At 46.5% G+C, this 13187-nt stretch overlaps 8 protein-coding genes across 8 annotated transcripts; 4 read left to right on the top strand and 4 right to left on the bottom strand.

Moving 5' to 3' along the window:
- Positions 1 to 162: 162 nt before the first annotated feature.
- N7508_007558 (copper homeostasis protein CutC) lies at positions 163 to 1000 on the top strand (the record flags this gene model as incomplete). The annotated part of the gene is made up of 2 exons (XM_058465622.1): positions 163 to 257; positions 325 to 1000. The coding sequence occupies 2 exons, from the start codon at positions 163 to 165 to the stop codon at positions 998 to 1000; spliced, it is 771 nt and encodes a 256-aa protein (XP_058316950.1).
- Positions 1001 to 2502: 1502 nt separating this feature from the next.
- On the top strand, positions 2503 to 3146 carry N7508_007559 (uncharacterized protein; the record flags this gene model as incomplete). Its single annotated transcript, XM_058465623.1, has 3 exons — positions 2503 to 2512; positions 2572 to 2857; positions 2981 to 3146. The coding sequence occupies 3 exons, from the start codon at positions 2503 to 2505 to the stop codon at positions 3144 to 3146; spliced, it is 462 nt and encodes a 153-aa protein (XP_058316951.1).
- A 2186-nt stretch (positions 3147 to 5332) lies between these two features.
- Positions 5333 to 6145, top strand: N7508_007560 (A4/G1 family peptidase; the record flags this gene model as incomplete). Its single annotated transcript, XM_058465624.1, has 1 exon — positions 5333 to 6145. The coding sequence occupies one exon, from the start codon at positions 5333 to 5335 to the stop codon at positions 6143 to 6145; it is 813 nt and encodes a 270-aa protein (XP_058316952.1).
- A 712-nt stretch (positions 6146 to 6857) lies between these two features.
- N7508_007561 (uncharacterized protein) lies at positions 6858 to 7357 on the bottom strand (the record flags this gene model as incomplete). The annotated part of the gene is made up of 2 exons (XM_058465625.1): positions 6858 to 6885; positions 6906 to 7357. 2 exons carry the CDS (start codon positions 7355 to 7357, stop codon positions 6858 to 6860), a joined length of 480 nt encoding a protein of 159 aa, XP_058316953.1.
- A 612-nt stretch (positions 7358 to 7969) lies between these two features.
- N7508_007562 (uncharacterized protein) lies at positions 7970 to 8449 on the bottom strand (the record flags this gene model as incomplete). Its single annotated transcript, XM_058465626.1, has 1 exon — positions 7970 to 8449. One exon carries the CDS (start codon positions 8447 to 8449, stop codon positions 7970 to 7972), a length of 480 nt encoding a protein of 159 aa, XP_058316954.1.
- A 1221-nt stretch (positions 8450 to 9670) lies between these two features.
- Positions 9671 to 10834, top strand: mep20 (uncharacterized protein; the record flags this gene model as incomplete). Its single annotated transcript, XM_058465627.1, has 3 exons — positions 9671 to 9899; positions 9950 to 10759; positions 10815 to 10834. 3 exons carry the CDS (start codon positions 9671 to 9673, stop codon positions 10832 to 10834), a joined length of 1059 nt encoding a protein of 352 aa, XP_058316955.1.
- A 410-nt stretch (positions 10835 to 11244) lies between these two features.
- On the bottom strand, positions 11245 to 12076 carry N7508_007564 (uncharacterized protein; the record flags this gene model as incomplete). The annotated part of the gene is made up of 2 exons (XM_058465628.1): positions 11245 to 11745; positions 11798 to 12076. 2 exons carry the CDS (start codon positions 12074 to 12076, stop codon positions 11245 to 11247), a joined length of 780 nt encoding a protein of 259 aa, XP_058316956.1.
- Positions 12077 to 12432: 356 nt separating this feature from the next.
- On the bottom strand, positions 12433 to 13047 carry N7508_007565 (carboxymuconolactone decarboxylase family protein; the record flags this gene model as incomplete). The annotated part of the gene is made up of 1 exon (XM_058465629.1): positions 12433 to 13047. The coding sequence occupies one exon, from the start codon at positions 13045 to 13047 to the stop codon at positions 12433 to 12435; it is 615 nt and encodes a 204-aa protein (XP_058316957.1).
- Between the last annotated feature and the right edge of the window lie 140 nt (positions 13048 to 13187).

Raw genomic sequence — 13187 nt, forward strand, 5'->3', positions numbered from 1 at the left:
TATGAGTCTGAAGTCGCGGTGTAGGGCTTCGAGATGAAATACAGCAAGCTATTGATACTATATGTTATGTATGCAATACGCGGCCCGGACCACTTTCTTCCGTTCCCCCGCCCTTCCCCTTCCTCCGTTCGAATACATTAAATGTGCAAACGTGTTTCCGCCATGAGTCCACGCATATCAGACAGCCTCCTGGAAATAGCGTGCTTTAACTACGAATCGGCCTTAGCTGCTGCGGAAGGCGGGGCAGATCGCATCGAGTGAGTATTTCATGCTTCATTTTCCACCTTTGATGGCCATGTCTGAATTTGACTAATCATAATCAAGATTATGCAAAGACTACACTTCCGGTGGCTTATCGCCTGACACTAAAACCCTCGAACAAATCAAGTCGCAAATAACAATCCCCATTTACGCGATGATTCGGCCACGGGCCGAAAATTTCTTCTATGATGAAGCAGAGTTTGAGTCAATGAAGATAACACTGAATAGTTTAAAAACCAGCGGAGCCGATGGCTTTGTCTTCGGTATTTTAAACCAATTTCCTCACAAAGCTTGCAATGGGACGGAACATTGGATCGATGTGTCCAGAAACAAAGCGCTTGTGCAATTAGCCGAAGGTCACCCTTGTACCTTTCATCGCGCGTTTGATGTTATCCCTGAAGCTCATTGGGCGACCGCGTTGGCGGACATCAAAGATTGTGGCTTTGCATCGCTCCTCACGAATGGAGGCCCATCGGGAATCAAAGCAGCTGAGTGCACTGATCAGTTGGCAAAGTTAGTGGCCTGGAAGCAAACTAGCGACCATCAAGCCATTTGTCCTGTTAAAATCATTGTTGGTGGTGGAGTGAGATCATCGAACATCGGCATGCTTCTTGAGGCGACAGGGGCTTCCGCATTTCACTCTGCCGCTCTCCTGGACTCAAACGGATTGGCCTCCAAGGATGAGGTGAGAAAGATGAAAGCCATGACAACAACGGTGGGAGGCTTATTGAACGAATGATTCGCCTCATAATGAACTGGTTTCTATGTCGCTTGACCAACCAAATAGTAGCATTGCGGTGTCTATATATTGTAGTGGTTACTCCCGTGACAGTATCATGTTAATGGCCTGAGGTATCATAAATGCCTTAGCAGACATGCAATCTTCTCCTGCATGGAGATCGCAGCATGATCCAACAACTTCAATATGACTACAGTTATTCACCAAACTCCTTGATTCATGATATAGCATCGGGCTCAGTGCGATTCACACCTTCAGAGAGTGCTCTCTACGTCTACATCAGGCCATGGGAGTGGTTGTGTGATTTCTTCGTTAGTATCGCCCCGTCTGCTATGCCAGACTGCCATCGTCTAGGTGCATCTCGAGTATAATGCCATAGTGCTGCCACTGCAGTTCTCAACCCTTGATCAGCTGGACTGCTCAATGTGGGCAGAGCCATTAATGAAATAGACTTTTCCTAACATGTGGACGCACTTGTATCGCAGTTTTAAATTATATACCCCGGCTGCAGATTTCGTAAACTCGGTCGCACATCGTAAAGATTTTGTGATTGATTGGAATTTAATGAAGTAGAAGATGTTCTAAAGATTGCGAAATTGAATGTTAAGGCATTCCTCAAATGAGCGGACATGTCGGAGATTTTACACTTGGTTCAGACTACCAGACCTATTGTAAACAAAAGTCGTCAAGGCTTAGGGACGAGCTCGAATCAGTCTTCTAGACATCTAGCCGTTGATGCAAGGGGCTGAACTACCAGGTGCTTAACCAAATATTTTGACTATCTACTCCATATCGACGCTAATTTTAGAGGAGGTATCTGGGCGCTTGGCTAAATGTTCAATCCATTCTTCAGTTATTTTGGGTCTTTCAGCGCCTTGTGATATTGAGCATGTCTCAGATTGAGCGCTATTCCAAACACCTCAGGTTTGGTGACCTAATAATACTGTAGACGTTATCATTCTTGTAGCGCCGGAGCGGTCAATATGGCGATGCTGAGATATGCGCTAGCCTGTAAAGGGTTGTCAGGTACGCGAGATGACGCAGATTAAACTTTTTTCCCCCGGAAACCGCGCGCCTAGCCATCTTTTCCGGACAATTCTCCACACTTGTCTGTTTCATTCAGAAGAGAGTGACAAGGTTCCTCTACTTCAAATTCAATATCTGCATATTCGTATTTAGTAAAAAAATAGAAAAAATAGATAAAAGATAAAAGACGGATGGTTTCCTCGTTTCGCTTTGTCCATCATATGGCTGAAAGCTGAATGAAATTAATGAGGATGATGTTTGAAAAGGAGAGGTTACCAACAAGAACACTATTTTCAATAGAGCTGCGCCCGTAAAGTGAGCCCCGGGCTGCACATGACCCTAGAGCCTGAGAGATCAAAGAGTCGGATTTTCTTTCATAATTTTGCTTACCGTCAAGGTGCGCACCATCCGCCTACGAGGACCTGAACATTGAGACGTGGCACTAATATATGAGAAATCGCTAATCTCTTATCGAAATGATCTCCTGTAGGTCGCCAAGGGTTGAATCAAATGAACGGAATTCAAACTAACATCATTTCTGACAGCGCCTCAAGATCATCGACCCATCGTCATCTCCGGTCCTTCAGGTGTCGGCAAAGGGACACTTGTTCAAAAGTTATTCGATAAACACCCTGGCACGTTTGGATTCACCGTATCCCACACGACGCGAAAACCGCGACTGGGCGAAGTGGAGGGCGTCGCTTACTTCTTCGTCTCTCTCTCCGAGTTTTCCTCCCTTTGCGCCCAAGGTGCTCTCATGGAGCACGCATATTTCAGTGGCAATTACTATGGCACGAGCAAGCAGAGCATTGACGATCAAGCTAGTAAAGGGTTAGTTGTGGTGCTAGACATCGAGATACAGGGCGTCAAGCAGATGAAGGCGAACCCCAGCATCGATGCGCGATGAGTTTTTATCAAACCACCGAGCCTTGAAGCTCTTGAGGCGCGTCTCAGGGCCCGCGGAACTGAGAACGAGGAGGACATTCAGAAGAGGCTCACCCAGGCTCAAGTCGAACTTGATTACGCCGACTCTCAGGGCAGTCATGATAAGATCATTGTCAACGATAGTATTGAATCGGCGTATGGGGAGCTTGATATGTTTGTGTTTGGATCAACATAGCGAGATAACACTGCAGATATTTTGCGATCAAATTATTAGGTTTCGACCCACCATGTCTCCTTACGTCTTGAATAACACATTGATCGAGTTGCAATTCGGAAAGCATGATTCTAAAGAGAGGCAAATAAGACACTATCAGCTTACCAATAATAAGAAGCGCCAGTCAGAGAAGCCAAGACGTTCTCGCAATCCGGCTCTGCCAGATATGAGTTTTCACCGAGTTTGATCACAAGGCTGTACCACCAAACGTCATCCTGTACGAATCTCAACGTAATAGTAGTCGGCATCTCGACTTATAAGTACTTTCTTCCATCTCTACAGGTCTCCTTGCTATGGTTTCCGAGTACATTTTGGTTTCGTTATGTGAATCGCTTTATCTAAAAATTGAATTGATAGCGCTGATGCAGGGAAATTTACAATTGCCGTATCTGAGATTTAGACGGTGGTCTTGTTTGGGCAAGTCTAACCAGATATATACATAAATACTCGGGATGGTTGATACCACTTTCTAGTCAGTATCACAATGATGGTAGTGGAGAGCTTAAAATACGGGTTGCGCAAGAATGCCATTTCGCCCAACACATACAATTCTTCAATTGAGTCTTTATTATGTGGTTTCTCCAGCGCTTCGAACTCCCCAGAAATACACCGAGTCATTTTCAAACGGGGATGCCCTTTGAAGAAAATTTGGGTAAGGATTGGCCTTCATTATTGCTGATATCTGGTTCAGTAGACGATATCAACGTTGGGGTATCGATATCCCTGTCTGTTCAACGCGCCAGGCCCACCCGAATATCGAGCCAGAGACGTGATTTGCTACTGACTGAAGAAGCCGGCATGCACCCGCTTGGGTCCATTTCAAATCGGAGATGATTCTCGAAGTGAGTTAGTGCGAATTAGCTTCTCCGAAATCCTCTTCACGCGCCCGTGGCGGGGGATATTGAGTTCTTTTGCATTTTGAAAAACGCATGGCTTTGGCCAATGATTTCTTGATGATATTGTTTTCTATTGGTTATTCTTCGCGTGTAGAGCATAAATTTTCAATGAGACAATAACATTGGAGGTCTCGTGTCTTTACTCACTTCTTGCTGTTCAATGTAATTGCTTGTCAAATGCTTGGTAAGCTTATCACTGGAAGATCCGTGATTATTTGGGCTGCAGTTGGCTAGGATGCACTGACCTGCAAGCCACAGTCACATCGAGCGTGCGTGGCTTATCGGCATTCATTCAATGCCCCTTTTGCAGCTGTAGATCGCTTCCAGATTGAAACTTTTGTGGCTTGTTCGATCCAATGGTCACATTATGCATTGATCACTATACAGTAGTACCTCTTCACCTCATTGAACAAGTATCACGACCTTATCACTCGGTTAGGGTCCGTCGGGAATCCGATATTGCGCAAGTTTCAATGTTGCCAGATGCACTACCGGGCTCTGGTCTTACCATGCTAAATCCCCACGGATATTAGGCATCTGTTAGCTTTATTACACCAAAAGCTTTCTTGACCAAAGAAACGCTAAAATTCATTTACACCAGTATATTTCACCACGGCCATAGATATTCTTGGTCCAAACTCAGCTGATGAAGACCAGTTTCTTTGCGCTCAAGTGACTGTGAACTCATTTAACCAGTTTATTACATAGAATATTTTCTTTTTAGCTGCGTCTAGTGTAAGTAACATCTAAGAAAATGCTCTATGTTAGTGGGAGTTTGTCTCAGGGGACTTTAAATAATGTGTTGCACGACTAAACGCTAAGCTCTTCCAAGACCCTATGTAGACCTTGCTCTTTGGGATCAAGCTTTGCAGAAATGGCTTATCCGTGCATAAATTGGCCTATATCATGCTATTGTTCTTAAAGTGAACTCTCGGTCTCCGACGGTGACGGATCATCCGAGTCTGTGTTTCTTACTTTTCTCGCAATGGCGATGTTGCATCGGCAAGAAACTCCGGAATTCCGGTATCCTGGTGTGTTAGATGAGATTCAATATTGCGTGAATGGACTTTATCCTATTGGCTTCAAAGAAAGTGATATCCATGTCGCAGAAGAGTGGAGGGGAAGCATATAAAGGACGTTGTCTGCTCACATATTCATCAATTCATCAGAGTCAGTTATCAATTCCTTCTTCATTGCCGCATCTTGCCTCGCATCTTGCTCGGTCCATTCAAGTTGAACATAATCATCACCATGAAGTTCTCAGCATTTGTCGGTACTGCCCTGCTCGCAACCTCTGTGGTTGCAGCCCCCCTCACCTCGGAACGTCAGGCACGCCAGGAAAGTCGCCGAGTTGCCAGAGCTTCAGGTCGCTCCAGTCACCCACCCTACAAGCCCGGTACATCTGAGGTGCTGCACTTGAATGAGACATCCAAGGCAGAGTATAGCACCAACTGGGCCGGCGCTGTTTTGATTGGTACGGGGTATAACTCTGTGACTGCGGAATTCACAGTTCCAACACCCAAGCTTCCCACTGGTGCCTCCTCGAGGAGCCAGTACTGTGCCTCTGCGTGGGTCGGAATTGATGGCGATACCTGCTCCACGGCCATTCTGCAGACTGGAATTGACTTTTGCATCCAAGGCAGTAGCGTGTCGTACGATGCGTGGTACGAATGGTATCCTGATTATGCCTATGACTTTTCTGGCATCTCAATCTCGGCTGGAAATGTGATTAAAATCACTGTCGATGCCTCCTCCAAGACTACTGGTACTGCCACCGTCGAAAATGTGTCCACTGGAAAGTCTGTCACCCACACCTTCAACGGTGGCGTTGACGGTGATCTCTGCGAGTACAATGCTGAGTGGATTGTGGAAGACTTTGAGAGCAACAGCTCTTTGGTGCCATTTGCCAATTTTGGTACTGTTAAATTTACAAATGCCGAAGCCACAACCGGTGGAAGTACCGTTGGTCCTTCTGGTGCTAGCATTCTCGATATCAAGCAGGGCAACTCGGTTCTGACATCGGCTTCCGTGTCTGGCAACAGTGTCACTGTCAGCTATGTCTAGATTCCTCAAATGAACGAACGCTAGCTAGGTTTCTCGGGTTGAATTGAGATTGCCGTGGTGGCTGAATATATCGTGTTCGAGTGTCATGGTGGAGAGTATTGGAATGATGAAGAGTTTTGCTAGAAAAATGAAAAGCGATTTTCACTGAAGTCGGCCGCCGTGACCTAATATTAGTATAACATGTATACCATTGAGCTTGACCGTAGACTATGTATACTTATTAAAATTACATTAACTATGCATGGTAGGCCCCTCTCTGGCCAACGAGGCTTGTTCTTGTTTCTTAATAGTGAGCTCAAGGTCCCCCTAATAATTTATGCAAAGATCCACACCTGTTCTGTTTGAGAATTTTCGGACATGTGTTCTAACACATCTAAAAAGTTCAAAGGCCAACGCTATGTGTTTGGTTTATCATAAAGCCAACTGGAGGTACCGCTAATATCACTGCGTACATAGTGGATGAGCCCATGCTTACTGGATCAAACCAAGGTGACGCCATTTTAATCTAACACCATGCCAAAATTACATTTTCTAAAAAAAGAAATCAATGAATAAGTGGTGAGACTTTCAGCGGGAGTCTAAGGTTGCTTTTTCAATTTACAGTAAAATAGCTGGTCCAATCATATGAGAAGATGTTCGTAACATAAGAGCGTCCGAAGAGATATTCCTGGAGGCCATCCATGTGGTGAGCCTTTGACCTGATAGCCCCGGGTTAGTTGACAGTATCTGTCTTCTCGACCCTATGACCGGAGAACAAGACTGGCTTTCCAGGATCATCGGGTATTTTGATCCATAAAATCGCCGTAGCGCATCGTGTAGCACATAATAACAAGCACCGTATCTCAAAATTGTGCAAATTTTGAGACCAATCATGGTTGATGAAAGTCGAGGGTGGTGGAACTTTTGCTTTCGGTAGTCAATAATACTGTCCGCCCGCTTCAAAACCTGAGGTTCAATGTTCTCGATTTCAGACTTTGTTCCCTTCTCCGTGATGTTTGCCGAAGAACCTATCGGAGGGAGTTCCTCTATTGGAGCCAGTCGGGATAATTCTTCCTGCAATGCACCACCATTGAACAACATTGCGATTGTTCCCTTAGCAACACACTGTTCTAACGTCTTGGGTGGGATCTTTCTTATAATGGGATGATTTGATCGGTAAGGGGCGATGACTCCAATGGGGACATCTAAATCTACGCCCACGAGCTTGACCATGCTGCTCGGGATTGGCGGAAGTGCATGGATGTCACAATGAAAAGCGTGACTGCCCGTCATTGCGTGTCGCTTGCATGGTTGACGTTGCTTTGAAAAAAAAAAACCGGTTCAAAGCCTCAGGGTCGATCGCGACAATTCCGTAGCCGACGTTGGCCGGAATTATTGCAATTCCACCCTGTTTGAGAACTTCAGATACCATCCTGGCATCATTTTTTGCATTGATATTTTGTTATTTCACTTCAAATTTGCAGGATTTGAACGTAAATTGGCAACTAAATGTAGGATCAGCTGTCTTTGCATGCAAGGAACAAACTTCGCAAGACATCCAGTTCCCCAAAATAAGTTTGCATACAGCAGAAGAGCCAGGCTACTTCAAACCAAAAACATGATGTTACCTGTCTATCAAGAAACGTAGCATCACTTCTCTGGGGTTATACAGTCTGTGTGACCGAAAGGAACAGTGACGAGAGAAGTCACGTAGCTCCTGTGCAAAAGAGCCAGATCAAGGACAAAAGCCGATTCTTAACCATATACCAACGAACAGGATTTGCCAACTTGAACACTTCTCAATGCGACTCTCGGTTTTTTTGAGAGCTAACCCAAAGACACCCATTACTCGATCCTCACATGCGAGTCATTTGAAAGAAACTCCCCACGACTTGCCCCCTGAGTATCCTCTAATTGTGATGCAGTGATATTCACTAATTCAGTAGGCCATACAGCATGCCAAACACCTCGGGCACGGATAGCATATTCATTGTCCTTGTCAAGGTTCATCGTTGGCAAGTTGATTGTGGTTTGCAAGGTTTGACGTGGCAGTAATTCCACCAGATCATCTCTAGAGGCAGGAAGCTTGCGTGATACTTTGATGACAGGAGCCGGTATTGTCTGATGTGTTTTTGTGTCCCAAATTTCAAAGATGCCTAGGACGCCGGCTTGCGGGTCTAACGGGGTAGCCCATTTGAGAAAGGTAACTGGGAAGTCCGCCGCATTGTGAACTGATGCTGTGATATGGATAGTGGGCGGTTCCTTGGCTCCTATCATTGGGGCCTGAGATGCCAATGTGACCTGCAAACTCAAGCATGAGTCCATGACGTGGTGTCACTCTATCGCGGAGAGGGAAGTGGTCGGACTGTTGATTCCTCGCAGTTATGGTAAAGAAGATGCAAGGTGAAGATTTTATTCGAAGAAAGAACGAAAGGTGAAACAAAACTATTGTACACAGGGTGAGCATGTTCCACATTAATGGAAAGTAGCCGCTCATCTATCCTTGCAGAATTTTATATAACCAATCAAATATAAATACCACGCCAAGTCTTCTCCTCATGGTGATCTCTGCCTCATCTTCACGGGCTCCGTCTCGCTCCCGTCTCTCCAAGGCTTGGCCTCCGAGTCATAATGTGTGGGGTTGCTCGACATACTGTAAAGCCAAGCCTCTGTTTGCTCTAAACAGTCATGCGACCGAGCTTTCTAATGGCTGAGACTAAGCATTCTATCTATAATCAAGACTACGGCGCCGTCTTGGGTTGTATCTTGGCACCGGAGTCCGGCGATGAATGCAGGGTCGATGGCTTGGCACGATATCACGAAGAGGAGAAGTATCATACAGTGAACATAGCTAGCTGAGGATTATTTTGCGGTATTCTGCGAAGTAAATATGTTTGTTTTTGCTTTTTTGGCGCAACAGGGATCTATATTGACTACTCATGTCTCTATTTTGTCCTCCGGTGGGCATAGTAAAGTATTTTGGCACTTAGAAGATAGTCCTGTAGGCCTCAAATACCTAATTTGTATGGCAACGAAAGGAGGGTTCTGTACATTCACACCCGGACTAAACAAGTAACGGTCTTATCTTTTTACCTTTTTCCTCAAACATGCCAAATGCCAGCACAGCCGACGGCGTTGCGTTTACTTCCCCTCAATCTCGATATACAGGTTGCTTTGCAAGGCCTATTGAAGATACGGGATTCCGCCGGGCCAAGAAGACAGTGTATATCGCATCTGCAGAGCGATAGCTATCTTGAAGAATCTAGGGCCAGTCAGAAGCCTTCCTCGTGGCTTCTGCATCCTGTTCAGGATTAGCCACGAGTGATCACGGCTGTTCAATGCTATGGAATACTACCTTCGGCCTTCCGCTATTGCAATGGTCAATCGCAATTATTGAGATATGCGGCAGGCATTCTGTGTTGTTATCAATGCCATATAGGTATAAGTATCAGCATAGTCCCCCCTCGTGATGAAGTTATCCAAGCATCGAAAGGCAATCGCAAGTCATCAGATTTTATATTCACCAATCAGCCATTGCTACCTACAATGCGTTTCGCTACACTGTCCACTGCTCTCCTGGGTCTTGCCCAATACGTGCACAGCTTACCAGTCGACGCTGATGGAGCATCTGTGCTTGATGTTGCATTGACTCACGTCAGTGACACTCGCATCAAGGCTGTGGTGAAGAATTCTGGCAAGGAGGATGTTACTTTTGTTCATCTGAACTTTTTCCGGGATAGTGCACCTGTGAAGAAGGTTGACGTCTTTCAAAATGGTATGTAAAGATTTCGAGCGAACTCATACACAATGCTAACTTTTGAACAGACGCGGAGATTACCTTTGAAGGAATCAAGCGCCGTTTCAGACTTGAGGGTCTCACCTCAGAAGCTCTTACCTCGCTTGCGGTAGGAGAGACCTTTGAGGATGAGTTTGACATTGCGAAGACCAGTGACCTCTCGACTGGAGGTCCACTGACATTGCGGTCGAGTGGACTTGTGCCAATCGTCACCAATGGCACAGTCACAGGATATGTGCCTTACCGCTCAAATGATCTCAAGATCGAGGTGGATGGTGTCAAGGCATCTCGTGTTTTGAAAGCTATCAAGCCTCTCGATCGACGCACAAGCGAAAGCTGCAGCGACTCCAGCAGGAAGTCTGCACTGGACAAAGCTCTGAGCAACACCGTATCATTGGCAAATGCTGCTGCCTCTGCTGCGCTCTCGGGGTCTGCTTCCAAGTTCAGCGAGTACTTCAAGACGACCTCCACCTCCACTCGCCAGGTCGTGGCCGCTCGGTTGAAGGCTGTTGCCAAGGAAGCTGCTTCCACTTCTTCGGGCTCGACTAGATACTATTGCACCGATGTGTATGGGTACTGTGAGAGTAACGTCCTCGCCTATACACTCCCGTCTCTGAACGTCATCGCCAACTGCGACATCTATTATTCCTACCTGCCGGCTTTGTCAAGTAGCTGTCATGCACAGGATCAGGCCACCACAACCTTGCATGAGTTCACCCATGCCCCAGGTGTCTACAGCCCTGGAACTGAGGACAATGGATACGGATATTCTGCTGCCACTGCTCTCTCGAGCAGCCGCGCCGTTTTGAACGCAGACTCGTATGCGTTGTACGCGAACGGTAAGTTATTGAATTACAGACTCCTTCGGGAAGACTGAGACTAACGAGCTTATAGCAATCTACCTTGGATGCTAATCGCCGGTCCTCAGGAAAGGGAGCCGCCCGTGGAAGACATTTGGGATCATCTGAGCCTGTGTCTTGGATTTGGTGTAAACAAGCTCGAAGTGATGTTGATGAGTTGAAGTTTGTAGCTATGACAATGAGAATTTGAAATTTTGATCGAACTTGTTGCTCAGTCGGAGAACTGTAGTAGGAGTCGTGGAATTGGGGAGCGTAGATCCACTTCGGGGTAATGTCGCCTAGTCTTGATGTTGTGCAGTTGTTAGATCTGAATAGCTGGGTATTAGCATGTATTCATCTAGTTTCAAGGCAGTCAATTCTAGGTTATCACGGCACCTTTCGAAGGATGTTGGAAATCACCATTCTGGCATCCACGATGTAAATCTGGCTCAATTGGGCCACATCCACATAATACCTTAAATGACTCAACGCCGCTCGAGAATGTACATCCAATGAAATATTTCCGGCACATAGGTCGAGGGGGTAGCGGGACCAGCAGGTGCCTTTAATGGGATACGGGCCTGAAGTGTCCAGTGGTCCGCTAAGTGATGAAGTCCATCGAAGCGTATAGTTGAGTATGAGAGGGCAATCCATCTCGAGCCCTTCTGGGTCAATGGGAAAAGCTGCAAGGCCAGTAGCTCGACGGGCTTCAGCGTGGTTGCAGCGTTCTTTAAAAGTATTTTTTGGACGGCAGGGCAGCTAGTCAAAAAGTCATTTTGACGTGACAATTGGTGGTCTTCGGACGTGGCTACAGCATCGCTAGTGCTTTTGTCGAGAATCACATCGAATGGAGCAAAGTCAGACAGAGTAGACACATCACTCCAGGACCGTAAATCGACACGTAACCAAGGCATGGCATGTGCCGATTCCTTATTACTTTCCAACTCTTTACCACGACGAACAGCTTCGATAGAAAAGTCAGCATTCTATCATAGACAATTAGTAAAGTACCGCAACACTGGACTTAATATTACCCACCACGATGCCATTGCCCTGCCATTTTCGCTCGATAAATCGGTCTCGTAGCTTATTTCCAAGTTCGGAAACACCAGGACCAAGGTGCAAGACACGAGGTTTCCTTATCATGTCCTTCTGGGGAACAATTCGGTTTTCTAAGTTTGATAGCACTGCATCTATGAGCGCTTCACCAGAGTTCAACCATTCACCCACATCAGAGCCTGTCGCAAAGCGGGTATCCCAAAATTCTGGGTCATCGTAGTCTGGGGCCCCCTTGAGCTTCGTTTGTATCCTCATCATCCTGGATCATGAAAGTCATGAGATAATGGGTTCGCAATGAAAGGACCAGATTTTGCTTGGCGGTCAGGGAAGCTGACTAGCGTATTCTGGCGGGGCGGCATGCCAAGACTCCGCCCAGCCAGAAACTATCGGAAAGCCAGTCGGGTACTCCAACCTGCACAATTGATCCGTCCTATTGACATTTCTTTTGGAAATTATTTGAGAAAAATCTCAATCGACTTGGCTTTGCATGTCACAGAAAATGAGGATAGATTTCTCCTGAGACAAAATTCTCCGGTTCTATGATATAGTTGCTACTATCGTGGCTGTAGGGTGTTTTGAGTAGAACCCCCATTATTGATACGCTAAATGTGATTTTATTGCAAGGCAGCAACCAACTCGTCCACGCTCTTCATCTGACGAGCATTGTTTTCTCCCACGTCCAATGCAACCAAGAACCGACTCACACAGTTGTACCCAGCGATACCAGTGGTAAGTTCCACAATCTCACGGTCATCATATCCGACTGTCTTCAATTCAGCAAATACCGCATCTTCCACAGTAATGGTCTGGGTCATTTGGTCGGTATAGCGCAAAACGGCCCGTTGCTGTGGAGTAAGCGCGCTCTTCTCGAGCTCAGCAGTGTCCCCCTTGGCGGTGGAAGGTAATGTGCGAGCAGCTTGCAATTCAGCGGGCTTAATACCACCCTTGAGAGCTAGCGGGGCGTGGGCATTCCATTCGTAGATAGCATTGTTAAGCACAGCGACCCGGCAAACAGCGAGCTCCATGACACCAGAATCGACAAGGGTGCGGGAGCGAATAGCTCCAATGAAGCTGTTCCAGCCATCAGCAACGGGTGGGCTATGAAGCAGAGACAGATCAAGTGGAATCAATGGGCGAGGGTTCCTGCGCTCAGCGATGCGGGCATAGGTGTCAACGGTTTCGGCCGAGGCATCGGCCGGCGGGGTGGAGGGGGCGTAGGGCAGACGCATGTTGCGGGTTTGATTGACAGATGTACGTGTATGTCTTAAAGAAGGATTATATAGCGACGCAATAGAACTGCGAAATATGCGCATGTTACTAGATCCGTAGACGGCATCTTGTCGATGTCATAACCGAGCGGGAGTAGATG

The sequence above is a fragment of the Penicillium antarcticum genome (assembly GCF_028974205.1).
Source record: "Penicillium antarcticum strain IBT 31339 chromosome Unknown utg000008l_segment0_segment0, whole genome shotgun sequence".
Lineage (NCBI taxonomy): Eukaryota > Fungi > Ascomycota > Eurotiomycetes > Eurotiales > Aspergillaceae > Penicillium > Penicillium antarcticum.